This window comes from Spermophilus citellus (assembly GCF_964194105.1).
Source record: "Spermophilus citellus genome assembly, chromosome: 15".
Lineage (NCBI taxonomy): Eukaryota > Metazoa > Chordata > Mammalia > Rodentia > Sciuridae > Spermophilus > Spermophilus citellus.
This window is the reverse complement of record NC_138195.1, coordinates 67726610-67744508: the sequence shown is the minus strand read 5'-3', so window position 1 is coordinate 67744508 and position 17899 is coordinate 67726610. Positions and strand designations below refer to the sequence as shown.

The 17899-nt window shown below is 41.1% G+C and overlaps 1 protein-coding gene across 4 annotated transcripts in view; it reads left to right on the top strand.

The window, feature by feature from the left end:
- The window catches only part of CRTAC1 (cartilage acidic protein 1), a 156115-nt gene that overhangs the window by 16751 nt on the left and 121465 nt on the right, over positions 1-17899 (top strand). For all 4 annotated transcript variants that reach the window (XM_081268152.1, XM_081268151.1, XM_081268150.1 and 1 more), the window contains exon 2: positions 965-1164. In XM_081268152.1, the coding sequence (XP_081124278.1) occupies positions 965-1164 (200 nt within the window). The remainder of the gene's footprint in view (positions 1-964; positions 1165-17899) is intronic.

The following is a 17899-nucleotide window of genomic DNA, read 5'->3' as shown; positions in this document are numbered from 1 at the left end:
CATCTGTCTCCTGGGTGAGTGCCACCGGCTCCCATGGCCCCAGGCTGCTTGGCAACACCCTGAGTTATGTTAGAGATATAATAATGAATTATACAATGCATTATACATAATTAATTTATAATAAAACACGCACGCAATGGTTTAATTTCTCCAAGTGAATGATGTGCTACCCGCCAGACCTTGCTGGAATGCATCCCCTGACTGGCTGCTTCTTGGTCTGGAGGCCAGCTGCCTTTAGGAGGGATCTTGGCTCAGGGAACTTGCAAGTCACAGATTCCCCTCAGGCTACTTTTGGAGTACGTCCCAACATCCCACAGGAAGACAGCCCACTGCCTCTGCTGTTCTGGATGCTCATGGGGGTCTTAGCCTCACCTCTGCACTCTTTGAGACTGGTTATTTTCTGCATTTTTTTTCAATATTTCTCCCAGAATGTGGAAGATGCCTGTGTATATTTCCTTCCTTCCTTTCTCAAATACATACTGGGTGCCTACTGTGTACCCTGCCCTTGGCTTAGTGTCCTTCAGTGAATGAAACACACAAAGTTCCTTGCTCAAGTGGCACTTATATTGTAGCAGAGGAAGATAGTAAATAAGTTTAATGAGTAAGTAAATTATATTGTATGTTTTACGGTGATAGGTGCTATGGAAAGAGAAAGCAGATCAGGACAAGGTGCTCCACAGTGATGGGGCAGGTTGCAATGTAGAGAAAGGTCTGTAAAGGCTTGTGGAATAGTGTGGCATGAGAGGGGAGAAGGCACTTCTTATTGTGTGTGTGTGTGTGTGTGTGTGTGTGTTGTGTGGTGCAAGGGATTGAATCCAGGGCCTCACACATGCTAGGCAGGAGCCCTACCACTGAGCTATATCCGCAACAGAGAAAGGCACTTCTGGGCTGACCTGGGACTGGGTTTCCCTGGGATACTTCAGCTTCAGGATCTTCCAGTAATGTTCATGACTTTTGGTTTCAGGTGTCCAGGATGTTACTGTTCCCACTACTGCTGTGGTTTCTGCCCCCCACTGAGGGGTCCCAGAGGGCTGAACCCATGTTCACTGCAGTCACCAACTCAGTTCTACCCCCTGACTATGACAGCAACCCCACTCAACTCAACTATGGTGTGGCCGTCACTGATGTGGACCACGATGGGGACTTCGAGATTGTTGTGGCGGGGTAAGTGCCTCCCACCCAAGGTGTGACAGATATATTAGCTGGTTTTTGCTGTGATATGGTTGTGTTACAAATAACTCCAAAACCCAGTGACTTGTGACAACACACATTCTCAGTCATCGCCCTGTGATCCTCCGCAGCTCAGCCACAGCCTGGCTGGGTTGGTCTGGGTGGGGGTTGCTGTGGCTTTGCCTTTTCCCACAGCAGGAAGTTGGGAAGGATGGCAGTGTGGATGGAGGCTGTTTGATGCAAGGGTTTTCTGGGGCTTCAAGACTCTTCCCACTATATTTATGGCTCATACAGGAATTACCTGCTTCCCAGGGGGGCTGTAGGAGATATACATAGGAAGGGCTTAAAGATGGCAGCCAGGTATGAGGAGATGCTCAGCCTGCTTTGCACTATGTAATTTGCATAAAACTGAGAAAACAGTTGCTCATTTCAAAGAGGAGAAGATGGAAATCAAGAGGTGTTGTTAAATCTCCTTTCACCATGCCTTGGGGTCCACTGCTCTCTTTTCTCAAGAAAAAGCAACCTTATATTATAAGAAACACGTAGACTTGGAGTTCAAATAGCTTGAGAGAGAGCCCTAGGTGTACAACTTTCTAGTTGTATGATCTTGAGTCAGTGCCTTATTCACTGATTCAAATGCATGTTCTATAAAAACTGGGGGGAGGTAGCTGTAATGACCTGTCCTGAAATTTCAAAAGCCTATTGCACATGACAGTGCATTGTCAATTCTGCCAATCCCCATTGGTAATTATTATTTATTGAACACTACTATGTGTCAGGTCCTGTCCATCATCTTATTTTGCATGCATTGTTTTATTCCATCATCCTGACAACACTGTCATCCCCATTTAGAGAAGAGGAAATTGAGGTTCAGAGATAGTAAGCAGCTTGCTCTCTTGTTAAGTAAATAAATAGTAAGTGGGACGAGTCAGAACTTGAACCTTAAGGCTGCCTAAATCTTGAGGTATCAAGCTGCACTGTACCAAGCTTAGTTATCACTTCAAAAATCAGTCAATCAATAAAAACACTACAGGGGCCTCTCGGCCTCATTCTGGGAGGTCTGAGTTTTATGGAGGGACTGAACAAAGTACCAGCAGGTAACATTATTTGTAGCAGTTGCAGGTAACAGTAAAAAGCATGACCTTGGAAATGGAAGACCTGGTTTTATTTTTTTAAAATCTTATTTATTTATTTAAGTACTAGGAATTGAACCCGGAGGCACTCTACTACTGAGCTACATCCCCAGCCCTTTTTAAATTTTATTTTGAGACAGGGCTTCTCTGAGTTGCTGAGGCTGGCCTCAAACTTGTGGTCTTCCTGCTTCAGCCTCTCAAGTTGCTGGGATTACTAACTTGCAAAACCCTGCCCTGCGGAAGACCCAGTTTTAATTTTAACCATACTTAACCCAATAGTTGTGAATTCATTTAACTCCACAGACCCACTTTGTTCATCTATAAGATGAGCATATTGAAATCTACCTACACACCTCACAGGGCAATCACAAGGATCAGTAGTGATAATGGAGAGGACAGATACTTTATAAAGTGTATTTCTTATTTTACTATCCATTTCTTCTATACGGTGAAGAGGAGCAGTACTAGATTGTAGACCTAAGAAGTGTGCCATCCTATAGAACTTCCCATGAAGACGTAACCATTCTCCATTGGGACCACCCTGCTTGGTGTCCATTAGCCACATATTGCTGTTGACCACTTGAAATATGGCTCGTGCGATCAAAGAACTGAATTATTAATCTGATTTAATTTTAGTTAAATAGCCACATTTAGATTGGACAGTTCAGTTCTGGTTTTCCAGATGGAAAAACTAAAAAGCAGATTGTGACAGGAAAAGAGGAACTAGGAATGATGATGGTAGCAACCCTTTTCACCCGAGGTGAGCTGAGCAGAGTTGTGGGCTGTGTGGTTGTCCTATGCTCTGCCCTGTGACTGCCCAATCACTCTCAGAATCAAGGAGAAGCCCTCCTGGCCAAGTCTGTGCCCAGCCAGACTTCCAAAGCCATGTTCCACCATGCCAAAGTCTCCAGTTAAAGGACTTTGATGTCCTTCTGAAATGTTCTCGTGGGCCCTGTCTCCTGCTGTGTGACCTCAGCCTCCCCCTGGTAGACCCTGGGGACAGAAGACAGAGAACAGCAGGCAATCAACCATCCCTCTCCTCCCACGCATGCCCACCCCCAGCCCCAAGCTACCACTCTGAACATGCCGTCCTTTCATCCTGGTTGATGGTAGGACCTTGTATTCCCATAAATTAATATGGAAAAAACAAGACCTTAGATGTGAACAGGCCTCCTCACCCTCGTTGCCTTTCCTCTGGAACACCTGGAAGGAGCTACAGGGCCCAGCACGTGAAAAGTCTCTCACTGTCTCCACAGGCATCTCTGATTTCAGTAACTTGTGTCCACCCATGCCATGAAGCCAGCTCTGGTTCACACAACCTGGTGCTCCCTCTCCCCATCCATGTCAGGAGACCTGAGCATTTTTCCTGCTCAGTTGCTCACTTTTCTCTAGGGGCTGCAGAGGGAGGTGCAGAAAAGGCCTGGAGAGCTGAATCTGCCCCCTACAGAAGAACAATAGCCTCTGGAAGCTTACTTGTCTCATTTCCTCACCATCCTGCCCCTTTCCCTGGCATCTCTCTGGCTGCACCACCCTCCTCATGATTCATCTTTCAGCTGCAAAGAACCCATCTATCAGAGAAGGTCTTGTCCCGAGGCTGGTCCTGGCCTAGGTCTCTTTGGGAAGAAGCAGAACCATTTGACCACAGAATTTTTAGTGTCTCCTTGTCCTTTCCAGGTCAAAGATGATGCGCTATTCACGTGCCCCCACCCCGAAACCATTTGCTGAGGTCAGTCGCAGAGCAAACGTGACTTCAAGTGTGGGTCTCCATCAAGGGCTTGCTCCCACATTTCCTGCAGTTTCTTTCTTTCCAAGCACTGGGCGTGCGTTTCATCTTCCTCTTCAATGAAGTCCTTTTCTCTTCCTCTTCCAAGGCACTCAAGACATTTGCTTTTGTGTCCTCTGAGGCGGAGAAGCTAGATCATCATTTGTACTGAACTTAGAGTAGATACCTAACCCTTGCCTAGCTTGCTGCTTCCTGTGGGTCCTGTGGGACTTTGGAGTAGTCCTCTGTAAATAAAAACCAGATCAAGCAGCACTTGATTGTGGGTGAGACCTGGAGAAAGACCCCTGTCTTTTCTCCCAGGGAAGAGCTTGTGACAGGCAGCCTCTGTCTGAGGAAGCTTGAGCTGCTGGCTGTTATTCTGAAAGATGGCATTCATTGCTCGTCCTCAGCAAAGGATAAGAGTTACGCGGAGGACAGGATGGAGGAATCAGGCAGCCTCCCAGCCCCAGGTCAGGGTTTCTTTGTGGCTGTTGTGAAGCACTGTGAATTCTCAGAGCATCAGACAGACACGTTCTAATTTAAGTACCAAAATACATTCCAAAGGCAAATATAACTTTTTATTATCTCCAGCTTAGGATGATTTGTCACTGTCTCCTTCTTGGGGCTGGATAACCAAGAGTTGACTCTACAGACATATTTAAATCAGGACCTTGGGAGGTTATTTGTCCCACCCCCTTGCCTTCCAATAAGGCCACACCTAAAGTATTAGGAAGCTCCATTTACAGGGAGCCATCCAAGGAAATGTGTGCAATCATTTTGCAATCCAGCTCAATAGTTACTTATGTCAAAAACTGATTTGACTCATCTGAATCCCTCATATTAGAGCTTAATCGGCCATTTCTTTTAGCTTTTGTTTTGCTATTGCCTTTGAAGATAAAAACCAAGTGGTCACCATCCTTTCAAATAATGACAGCTAGGATCGCTGCCTTGCCTTTCAGCCCACATGGACTCCTTGGCAACATTTCCGATTTTGACTCTCATTCTTGTTTCTTTCACCCTACACCCATATTTAACCCTGTGTCTGTCTCTGATTGTAGATTCTGTTTAAGAATCATGTAGCAGGAGTTGAAATTTTTTTAAAAAATTGAATTTGAATGCCTTTCTCTGGAGCACTTGCTGTCTTGCTCATGACAGGCCCACCTTCTATTATCTTATGGATCTTTCTATTACCTGGCCCCCTGAAGTCACTTACCTTTGCAACCCCTGGGATAATGGCCAGCTCTTCAGTTTATAAGGCGGCCAGTACTTGAACTTGTCTTGGATTGGTTGACCTTGAGTCAGTGTGTCTGACTCAAGCCCTGTTGCTTTGAGTATTTACTCTTTGAATAGGTTTGTTTTGTTTTGCTTTTTTTTTTTTTTTTTTTTTTTTTTTTTTTTTTTTTTTGTATTCTCATTCTGGATATTGACGGCATTGATTTTGAGCATGTTGCGGTGGGTTTGTGTTGTGTTTCGGATTCCTGAGTTAATTGTGATGGAAGGCGTGTTCGTGCCTCTGACTCTGGGAGGAGCAGAAAACGACCGCCCTTTGTTCTGCGGGGAAGGGGGAGGGAAGGGGCCGGCTTGCTCCGCTCCTCCGCCACAGCTGGGCGAGTGCCTCCGCATTTGGAGGGCTTATCTGTTAAGCGGCAGGTGCATGATTGCGGTCTGTGTGCAGCCGCCTCCCCGCGGGGTGAGGGTTGGATTTGATCACCCCCAGAGACGGCCACGCACGCACAAACCACTGAGGATCTTCAGGAACGGTTCCCCGGGTAAATGGAAAGCCCAGTGGCCTCCCTTTCTCTCAGTGGAACTCAACACCCAATCTACAGCCTCACGGTCTCACCGAGTCTGGAAAGGAATTCCTGTTGGTGTCAATTTTGTACAATTCCTACAGAGCAGCTTGGTTTCCCGGGATATCCCCAGAGGTCTGAGATAACCCCCCTGCCCTCTCAGTCTCCACCAGGCGTCTGCTAAAATGGAAAGAGGGTCGTGGTTGTAAAGTTTAAATCACGGTTTAGATCGGTTTTTCTACACAAAGAGCATTCATTTGATAAAACCTTAACGCATTCTTCACACTTGGAAGGGTTTCATTTAAAGGGATGTTACATATTGTGAAGCAGGGCTTTTTTTTTTTTTTTTTTCCCTTCCTAATTTTGCAACTATGTCAGGAAACTTTTTTAATTTACTAAAGTTAATTGAATTGTTTAAAAGGCAAACTGTATTCAATTACCAGATTAATCATGATCATATAGGGAGATATTTTGCCATTAAAATAATAAGAACAATGTTAAAGAATAGGACATTTATCTATGATTTAACTAAGACAGCATTTGTACATGTTATCGTAACTATAGACACATGTAGTATATATTCTCATGCATATATATATATGATGTATAGATAGGTATATATAGATATATATGTATATATAGGTGTAAATATGTATACAAATGTATTTAGATATACTATGTATATACATACATACATACATACATATGCTTTTAACAAATGGGAATAAATATTTTTGAACTTTTAGTTCTGTTGCTTTATAAAAGAAAGAATAGATTTGATCATCAGTTTTGACATTATCTTAAAATGTTACATTGCTTCAGTTTTTCTTTTTTTTAACTTAAAACCTATTTTACTTTTAATTACACTTAAATACGAAACTTACTGCAAAAGTACATATATATATATATATATATATATATATATATATATATATCATACAATATAGATGGAGGTATACATTTACCTTTCCCATCCTGGGACCCCCTACTCCAATTCCATCCCAGACCCCTCTTGGAAGAATAATTATTTTCAGTTTGGTGTTTATGGTTCCAGAAATAGATAGAGAGAGAGGGATTCTGTTACATATATTTCCATGATATTCATATATAGTACACATATATAACAAGATATGTAATTTTTTGGAGGAATCACACTGATACATATTATTTCATTTGTTTCTCACTGTTTAATATGTCCAAGCAAATTGATCAAGCTTTTTTTTTTTTTTTTTTGCCATTGCTCAGTGTGGGTATACTGTATATATTTTGCTGTTTCTCAAGTGAGTGGCATGTAAGCGGTTTCTAATCTGTGACCACTGCAAACAATGCTGCACTGATTACACTGCCTTGCACACACACACACACACCAATTTTCCTCTAGGATAGAGACCAATAAGTGGAAATGCTGGATCAAGGATATGTATGTTTTCAGTCTTAATAGGGTATCACCAAATTGTTTTCAATTTCAATCTTTTTCTATTGATTCAGAGACTAAAAATAAAAGATCGGTTTGGGGATTATTTGATTCAATGGCTGTTTCAGCACCTACTGTGTGTACAGCTACATATGTTCCAGGGTCTGAACTTTATCAATTTAGATTTAACAGTGCCAAGAAGGAAAAGAAGAGGCTATTCTCCATCTGCAAAAGAAGCTGCTGATGTTAAAAACTGAATCCAGGAACTTCAATACTTTTCTAATTCAAACTGCAAAAAGGACTTCCTTTAAAGCCTCCTCTGCAAAAATATGTTTCTTAAATGGGTCACCCTTAACCCTGAGATTCATTGTCATCGGTATCATGGAAAAAAAGATTGCAGGTACCAATTCTTCTGCTGTGGTTCAGCATAGACTGCCCCTGAGTTTGAATACTAACAAGACAAAAGTTGGAACAGAAGCCAAGGCTTATTAACCCATTCTTAAAACGTTCCTAAAAAGGTCATTCAGCAATGCATGGCTGGCTTACCAGAGATGTCTCATTGCTGCTTGGATACCTCTTTCTCCCCAGCCCTGGTCAGTCCTAAGCAAGGGCCAAAAATGCTGCCTCTGTCTTCTTCCCCTAAATTAGATTTCCCTGGCCAGCTCAAAGGTCCAAGGCCCTGTGTCTTCATTATCCCAGGTATGGTAAGTAGAATAATGGCTGCCCAAAGACACCCACCTCCTAATTCCTAGAACCCAGGAATATGTCATTTTACTTGGCAGAGGAGACTTAGTAGATAATAATCAAGTTAATGACTCTGAGAGGCGGAGTTTATCCTGGATTATCTGAGTGGGCCCTGTGTAATCACAGGGTCCTTAAAAGTGGAAAAAGAGAGACAGAAGAGGAGGCGAGGGAGATTCCTTGTGAGGACTCACCTCTCCCTTCGTGGCATGGAAGACGGAGAGAGGAGCTGAGTGTGGAGGAATGTGGGGGCCTCTAGAGGCTGGCAGAGGTAAGGAGGAGATTTACCCCAGAGTCTCCAAAAGGGAATGCAGCCCTGCCAAAATTGGTTTCAGTCCAGTGTGACCAATGTCAGCCTCCTAACACAGAGAACTGCAAGATAATCAATTTGTACTGTTTTAAGCCATTTAGTTTGTGGTGATTTTTCATAGCCACTGTAGGAAACAAATATAATAGGTGAAAGGTGAAGGTTTTGGTGTCATTTTTCAGAAAGGTGACGACCGTTACCTCAGAGAATTTTAACAGCATTATTTTAATAATTTCACAATGATAACATGCACTTCACCAACAAATGTATTTTTTAAAGTCAGTGTCAACCCCCTGCTATAGGAACATGTGCAGATTTGAAAAGGATTCCTAAAAGCACACTTTGTTCATTGCTGACCCTCCAAATTAATTTACCCTGCAACTCAATTTGACATCCAGTTCTATGGGTGGTTGGAGCTGGGGAGAGGGAATTCAGAGCTTTCAAAGATCTCATTGTCCTTGGTAGGACAAATACAACCAAACTGGGTGAGGTCCTAACTGACCCATGCCACCCCATAGATGCAGGCATTCTTTGAGGTCAGAGGTCAGAGATCAGAGGTCACAGGTAGTCCAGAACTGCGTCACAAAGACCTGGAAGAGGGTATTTGGATGGCCTGAGAAGGACAGGTAACTCAAGAATGTTTACCAAGGGACAAAGGCCTCTCTAGGTTAAAGATTGTATTAGGCTTATTTGTTGTCATTTGTTTGTTTTTACGGTCATTTTTTTAAAAGGCATTTTAACAACAACAAAAAAAAAACCCTGATTTTCATTGAAAAAAGGGAAGAGTTTTTATAAAAAGCCATTCAAAAATAGTAATATAATTAAGACACTAAAATTGCCTCTGCTGAAAACGGCAAAGCTACTTTTAGTAATCTGAATTTTTCATCCATTCAGAAAGTAGATGTGTGTGCTGTCTCCCACCACTCCCCTCAAAGCCTCTCTTCTCCCTATTTTTTGAGTGATGGGCTGGAAGAGGCCTTCTTGGTCCCACAGGATCCGGGATCCGCTGCAGGCCTCAGAGTCCTGGCCCAAGCAGGGGAATGCTGAAGCCAGCCCTCCACAGCCCTGCCCCTGGGCCTCCTGCTTCTGCCCTTGGGAACATATTCAGCTTCCACTCCCAGAATCACCTTGGCTCCGGGGCGGGTCTGACCCCAGCCTCCCTCTCCTGTGCTTTTCTCTTCTCCTCCACACTCCTGCTGACCTGAGAGCAGGTGGTTTTCCCACTTTCTTACAAGGATGCTATGGCTCTGTCTTAATTTTTCCCTCTGAGGAAGAGGTTGTTTTTGAGGTACAAGTATGTAGAAAAAAAAACACAAAAGGATATGAAGAAGCTGAAAGCAAACACTTCTGCTTCCAAAATTTGCCCTGATCTCCCTGGGTGATGTTCACCTTTGTGGACTCAAGGTTTAAAGGAGTAGAGAGCAGAAGTAACAGGTGTCGGGCATTTTACTTACATCTTCTCATTTTAACCATCGAGGCAGTCCCCAGGATAAGCTACATTTCATTGATCCTAGATTGCAAATATTTTTACATTTTAATATCTTTAAAATGAGATGTGACTTCCACTTGGCAGTTTGTATTAAGTTGGCAGTTTCCTTTCCTAGAGGTGTGTAAAATATGCTGAATCTCATCACCAACGATGCCTTAGCGTAGATTAAAAAAACAAAAACAAAAACAAAAACATTGTACATAATGCTGTCCCTACTTTGCAGATGAGGAAACTGAGACCCAGAAATCTGTTGAGGGTCCTTGAGATGGTAAATGGTGGAAATACTATTCTGAACACGCCCATTCAATTAATTGTTTTTGTGTTGTTCCAATCATGATCTTTATTACTTTTTTTCCTCCTCTTTGGCTTTTTAATAACTGAGAAACTTTTTTTGTAATCTTCTCACTATGATGATCCATTTCTTCCTGTTGATTCTGTCGATTTTTGTGTTACGTATTTCGAGGCTAATTTGTTTGGAGCAACGTCACCATTTTTGTGTCTCCCTAGTGAGTGGATCTAGTATCATTATGCAGCAACCTCACCCATCCCTAAATATGCTTTGTCCACTATTATTAGAGTGGTTTTGCCTTTGGGGTTAGTATTTGCCGGGTTCGATAGTTTGGATTTAAAACGTTCCCCACAAGCCCACGTGTTAAGGGTACGGTCCCCAGTTGGGCACTCTGGGGAGGTGGTAGAAGCTTCAGGAGGCTGGGCCCAGGAGGAAGTCTTCCAGTCACTGGGGGTGTGCCCTCTGAGGGAAGTGGGACCCCAACTGCTTCCTCTTCCTCTCCTTTTTTCATGTCTTGGCTATGGGGTGAATGTCCCCATTTGTGTGCTTCCACTTGAATGTTCCCATTTGTGATAGGCTGGTCACCCCAGGCCCAGAAGTGACAGGCTAACCAATCACGGACTGGAACCTCCAAAACTGTGAGCCCGAATAAACCTTTCCTCCTATAAGTCGATCATCTCAGGTATTTGTTCTAGTGACAGAAAGCTGGCAGCCTACCAAGTCTGTCTTTCTGCCTACATTCACATTGAGCTTTTCAAAGTGAATTTTTTTTTTTATGTGCCACCTACATGTGGTTGGAATTTTTTCAACGGTTTGATCATGTCTTTCCTTTTGGTGAGTTTGGTCAGCTTCCATTTAATGAGAACTTGGCTATGTTAAAGTTTTTATTATTATTTTTCCAATCCACATTTTTTATTGTTTCTTTTCCTTTCTTACTTTTTAAAAGTTAATTGAAGGGCTTTTTTGGGGGAAAGTTCTTGTTTTTTTAAGTCTAATTTTTTGCCAGTATTGATTTGGGGTTTATGCCCTCTACATCTGTTCTTTTTGTGGTTTACTTTGAACTTTTATGATAACACTTTAACTTTTAAAACTCTAAAATTATCTTCACCCCCTTCTACAATATTACAAGCAAGGACTTTAGTACATTTTAACTCTGGATACTTCTTTTGGCATATGTACAGTATTTTAAGATCCTTCCCTTTGTTAACCCTACTAGTTATGGTTATTGTTGATGTTATTATTATTTCTATTATATAAATACTCTGTTTTAGGGCTGGGGATGTGGCTCAGAGGTAGAGCACTCGCCTAGCAAGTGCAAGGATCTGGGTTTGATCCTCAACACCACATAAAAATAAATAAATAAAACAAAGTTATAAAGATATTATAAAAAAAGACTATTTTATATTTACATCATTTTTTACCATTTATTTGTTCATCATTCGTTCCTGTATCTCAGAAATACCTTCTGTAATCTTGTTTCTTCTTCTTCTTTGGATGTTATTTTACTGAATGCTGGATGATAGTAAACCCTCAGTTTTTCTTAAATCAAAAAAAAAATCTATTATATCTCCATTCTTGAAAGATCATTTTGCTGTCTTCAAAATTTTATGTTGACAGTTACCCACTGTCCTCTGGCTGATGTTGTTGCTTTTGATGTGCCTATAACTGGTAATGGCATTCCTTTATAGATGATCCATTTCTTGTCTCTTTTTTCATTTTTTTTACATTTTTTCTATTTCTTCCCATATGTGTAGATATGACTCTCTCTCTGTCTCTCTCTCAACTCAGCTTGTACTTTCTGCATCTGAGGATTCATGTCTCTCATCAGATCTGAATAGTTCTCAAGTCATCATCTTTTTAAATTTCTTCCCTTCCTTTACTCTCTTCTGGGATTATACTCAGTCATGACAGGATTTCTCATTTCAGCTTCCAAATCTCTTAACCTTTCTCATATTATTTCATCTCCTGTCTCTCTACGCTGCCACATTCAGAATAATTTTCCAGCTGTATCTTCCAGTTTCCTGATTATTTCTTCAATTGCATCTAAACTACCGAGTTTTTATTTTAAAAATTGTTTTTCATTTCTAGGAGTTTCATGTGGTCATTTTTTCCCAGATATTTTTAATAATTTCTGATAGTATCTTATTGCTTATTCACTTATTGTGATTTCCTGCGGGTTTTTTTTCTTTAAACATTTCTCAATCGTTATATTCTATATTTGGTGATTCTAATATCTTCATTACTTGGGGGTTAAACATGTTCTTAGTTGGCTTTTTTTACTGCTTTTTTTTTTAGTGATTTGACACCTTATATTTGTTTGATCTTGAAATGTGGGAGTTATACAGGCCTAAATTGAAGATAATTTTTACCAGAGAGGGTTTGTATCCACCTCTAGTGAGGGCCAGGGATCCTGCTATGCTGGAAACACTCTAGCTCTTTCCAAGGGTCCTGGCTTACTGTAGGATTCTGGGGTTGGGTGTTGCTGTCAGCTCAAGGGTTAATCATACTCTTTGGAGTGATTTTGGCTCCTCTTTCCCATTGATTTACCACTCACTGCTGCTAGATCTAATTTTGTTTTACTTTTCTGTGGGTGTGGTGCTTCTTGGAGATTTCCTTTAACTTTGTGAGCCCAGCAATAAATTAAAAATGTGTTTTATCTGGAATTTACATGTTCTACAATAGTAGGATTCTTGGGAGGTCTGCTTACAAATAGAAACAAAAATCACCTGACCCAGGATCCCCAAAGCGTATGTTCTTTCTATTACCAAGAAGACGTGGGGTTAAGTACAATTAAAGGAAGTAATATTTATGAGAACCTCTCCCTTAGCTGTTCAGAGATGCTTAAAATAATTTCTTACAAAATAGAGTGGTGCACATCTGTTACGCCAGCAGCTCAGGTGTCTGAGGCAGGAGGATCATGAGTTCAAAGCCAGCTTCAGCAATGGCGAGGCGCTAAGCAACTCAATGAGACCCTGACTCTAATTAAAAATACAAAATAGGGCTGGGGATGTGGCTTAGTGTTTGAGTGCCCCTGAGTTCAATCCCTGGTAACATAACAATAATAATTTCTTACAAAATAGAGCTCTACAGTAGGGGAGACTTAAGCATGAGATAGACATGGAAGTGTGATTGTGTGTGTGTGTGTGTGTGTGTGTGTGTGTAGAGGCATGTGCAGTAAGCTCCTTTCATTCATGAAGGCAGGCAAGACCCTCAGATGGGGCCTCTCTGGACGAACATGGGACAGTCAAGATCAGAGTCTATTGCCAGTTTAAATGGTATTATTCAATACCACTGGCATTTGATTTTGCCAACCAAGGAAACATGACTATATGCATGTGACTATGCAAACCCTCTTCCCGTGTTGTTTATAGAATGCTTATAATCATAAGAAGTCATGGACTCAGTACCTTTTGACGTGTGCTGGGGTTATAGTTACTCTGTATGCGGTCCATGAGTGAAAAGGCTGAGCATTTCCACAGCTGGGAGCTCTCCTGGAGAGCAGCTTTGCCTTGGTGGGCTCCTTGCTCAGGGTTCCGTGGCAGGATCTGATGTTTAGGCCTCCACAGAACCTTTATTCCTTTTTTAGGGAAGAATACTTCTCCTTTGGAGAATGTTCCAGTCATCAGATCCTGTGGGCTTGCCAATCAAAGTAACCCTTTGGCATCTGGAGATTATTCTAGGGGTTCCCTGTGACTTAGGATTCTTTTAATCTGAGTATTCTTTCTTTGAATCTAAGAAGGAAAGCTCTTCCTTTGTAGATCTTCATTTGTAAGGGTTCACAGCTACCAGCAGCCCTGTCCCTTGATTCATGGAGGAACCTGAAAGAATGAAGATGACACTCAGAATCCTGGGGGCATCAGGCATGGTTCTTGCTCCCAAGGTCCCCAGACCTATGGGTCTCCTGCAGTTCTCATTCAGATCTGAAATACCTTTGCATACTCCCAATAATTCCTCCTCCCCTTCCTTTTCCTCTAAAGCTCCTTTTCTCATCTGATATCAAAACTCATGGTAAAAATCAGACATAGGCATCCCCTTTCTGAGCCACAGCAAGTCCATTATCTGGTGCTATGTTGCAGACCAAAGCATAATCCAATCCCAAAGGAGATGCTGGAGCTATCTAGTCTGAGGACAGATTCTTAAGAATATATATAAGAGCACTTGATAATCTGTTATTAAAATTAACCTGTTTCTGAAAGACATTTTGCTCACCAGATCAAATTTTTTATAAAAGTCAACCCAAGAACTATCACAATGTTATTCAATTAAGCAGTAGACATTCTGCATACATTATGATATATTCTTATCAATAATTCTTTTTAACATTTCTCCTCTTGCATTAGATGGCAGTCACCTAAAGGAGAGAACTTTCTCATTTGCATCTGTGTATTTACAGTGCCTAGCACATAGTCAGTGTTCAATGAAATGAAATAGGCAGGGATCTTATGGATGGATGGAAGCTCTTAGGTAAGAGAACTAATGAAAATAATAAACATTAACTACACTCAGAAGTGATTGATTCAAGGACCTTAACCTTGAGAGCTACATCAATCAATTCAGTAAGCAAATTCTATGCCTCCCTACTGCGTGCACAGCTGTGTGCTCAGGGTTTTGGCAAATACAAGAATCGGATCCCTTCCTTCAAGCCATCTTGGTGTTATGCGACAGATAAGACGTGTAGGAAAACCACAGAGCAGAATGCTGCATGTGCTTCAGAGAAAATACTTATCTGGGAGGCTGAGGCAGGAGGATCATGAGTTCAAAGCCAGTCTCAGCAAAAAGCAAGGCGCTAAGCAACTCAATGAGACTCTGTCTCTAAATAAAATACAAAATAGGGCTGGGGATGTGGCTCAGTGGTTGAGTGCCCCTAAGTTCAATCCCCAGTACACCACCCCCCAAAGAAAGAAAGAAAATACTTACCCATGTTCAGTACCCTTATCAGAGCTGTGTCCCCAATGAATATTCTAGTTTCTTATAAACACTAAATTTCATCTGAAGTTGTAGTAATGTGACTTTTTCTTCCCACTGTGGAATTTCTCTATGATGTCTCGAGTTTGATCTTTTACAATTGCAGCCGAGGTCCCTGTGTTCATTTCCCTTTCATTAAGCCACAATAATTATTTGTTGACTGAATAGTCCCAAGGGACTGACAACATCATTGAGCCTCAGTCCTGGTTCTTCCTGGCTCCTGCCTAACAACTCGGAGAAGCAGTGCAATTTCCCCCAATGCACCACCAACTGGTTGTACAAACAACAGCCTTGTTTCTGTTTTTAATTGAAATTTTAAAACCGTCTATATTTTTCATGCACAACATGATGTTTTGAAATATGTATCCATTGTGGAATGTCTAAACTGAGCTAATTAACATATGCATTACTTCACTTGCTTATTTTGGGCGTGTGGTGAAGTCACTTAAAATCTATGCTCTTAGAGATTTTCAAGAACACAATACATTGTTAGGAACTGTAGTCATCCTGCCGTACAATAGATCTCTTGAACTTCCTCCTCCTGTGTAACTAAAACTTTGTATCCTTTGACCATCATCTCCCCAGCTCCCCTCACCCCAACCCCTGGTAACCACTGCTCTACTCTCTGCTTGTCTGAGTTTGACATTTTTAGATTCCACATAACAGTGAGATCATGCCGTATTTCAATCAGCATAATGTCCTCAAGGTCCATTCATGTTGTCACAAATGACAGGATTTTTCAGGCTGGGTAATAATATTTCATTGCGTCTACATCCCACATTTTCTTTATCCATTCATTCTATTGGTGGACACTTGGGTTCATTTCTTGGCTATTGTGAGTGGCGCTGCTGTGAACATGGGCTTGCAGATGTCTCTTCAACATACTGACTTCATTTCCTTTGGATGCTTACCCACTATGGGATTACTGGATCATATGGTGGTTATATTTTTAAATTTTTGAGGAACTTCCATAATGTTTTCCATAATTACACTTGTTTTTTTAAAAAAATATTTTTTTTTCTATCAGTAACCTGTTATCCTTATCCTTCCCTCCAAGCTACAGCAAAGTATGAAAGAAGGGAGAGGAGGGAGTTAGCTAGCCATTTTCCTTCAACCCCTCCAAATAAGATGGGCCATAATTCCAGTTCTTCCAGATGTTTTAACCTTGCTCCCCTATTCTGGGAAGACGTGGCTGCATCAGGGAATCACTCTTCTAATTCCCATCAGCCATTGCTCCATGTCACAGGACAGCACCAGAGCCACAGAACAGGTCTAGAGAACCTGTCCTTTACCCTGCTGCTTCTCTACGTGCAAACCATATGCTTCCATGAGTTAGGAAGACTTTGAAAAGTATGGCAAGTCTCATTATAAAAGTTTTCTTTCCAGACAATTCATTAACTTCAAAAAGGCAAGTGCTAGTGAAATAACAGATATCTCAAAGTTTCCAAGGGCATATCTAAAATCTAAGTCAATCTTTCAAACACCTCTAACATTTCATAGGAAAATAAATCTTTAATTTAAAAGCTAAGAAGTAAAAAGAAGACAAGTTCATTCTTGGTTCAAAAATCAGGGTAGCTAAAGGAGTTTTCAAGGAACGTGATAACTTTCTTTTTTGGGCAGTTGGGGGCACCAAGGCTTGAACTCAGGGGCACTTGACCACTCAGCCATACTGTCAGCCCTATTTTGTATTTTATTTAGAGACAGGGTTTCACCGAGTTGCTTAGAGCTTCACTTTTGCTGAAGTTGGCTTTGAACTCAAGATCATCCTGCCTCAGCCTCCTGAGCCATTGGGATTTCAGGTGTGCACCACCGTGCCCAGCTGAGGTGGTAACTTTCTGATGACTATCCAATAAGATATTTTATTTTATTAAAATATATTTTTTAGTTGTAGATAGACACACTATCTTTATTTTTATTTATTTATCCTTATGTGGTGCTGAGGATCGAACCCAGGGCCTCAAACATACGAGGCAAGCACTCTACCACTGAGATACAACCCAGCCCTATCCAATAAGATACTTTCTAAGCCATGGTGAAGACAAAGTAGATAGGTATTCAAATTGCTTCATATTGTACTGGACACGTGCTAAGTGCTCAATTGCTAGTGTGTTGAGGGTGATTATGTGTATTTAATACCTAACATAACAGGAAGAGTTTTCCTGGACCAACCCCTATCTTAGAAACCTGTGTCTCTCTATCTCTTTTTCTAGCAATCAGATAATATAATAAACAAAAATATATAATTTTTTTGTTTCTTTAATTAGAACTATATATCCTCTGTTGTTAATTTTTAACACAGCCTTTAAACATTCTTATTCTGTGTTATCAATAGACATGCAACCGTAAAATAAGTTATCTTGAATTTTATTAGTTTCTTATAAATCAATGCCCCACCTAGAGGAAAGTTTATTTACCCTTATTATATTAGTCAACTCTTACTCATTCATTTAACAATATTTTGTATTAAGCTACCCTGTGCCAGGCACCTTGCTGAGCCCTGGAGGTTAGTAGTGAATGAGTACAACTCCTGCCTTCACCGAGCTCAGAGAGAATCAATATGCCTGATGAATTAAAGAAATTCTTACTTTGGGAAATAATTTTACCTTCCTTCAACCAAATCTTCCATCAGAATTCATAATTTGTAACCAGGATCATTTCTCATTCCGACTGTCCATTTTTACTTTTTAAAAAAAGGCTAATAAGAAGTGGAATGATAAAACAAAATGGGGGTAGGAAGAAGGACATGACTTGGGCAATCCATGAATTAATCAGCTCCTGAATAATCAAGAGGTGATATATAAAATGTAAGTATCATAGTTCATGCCTTCTTAAATAATTA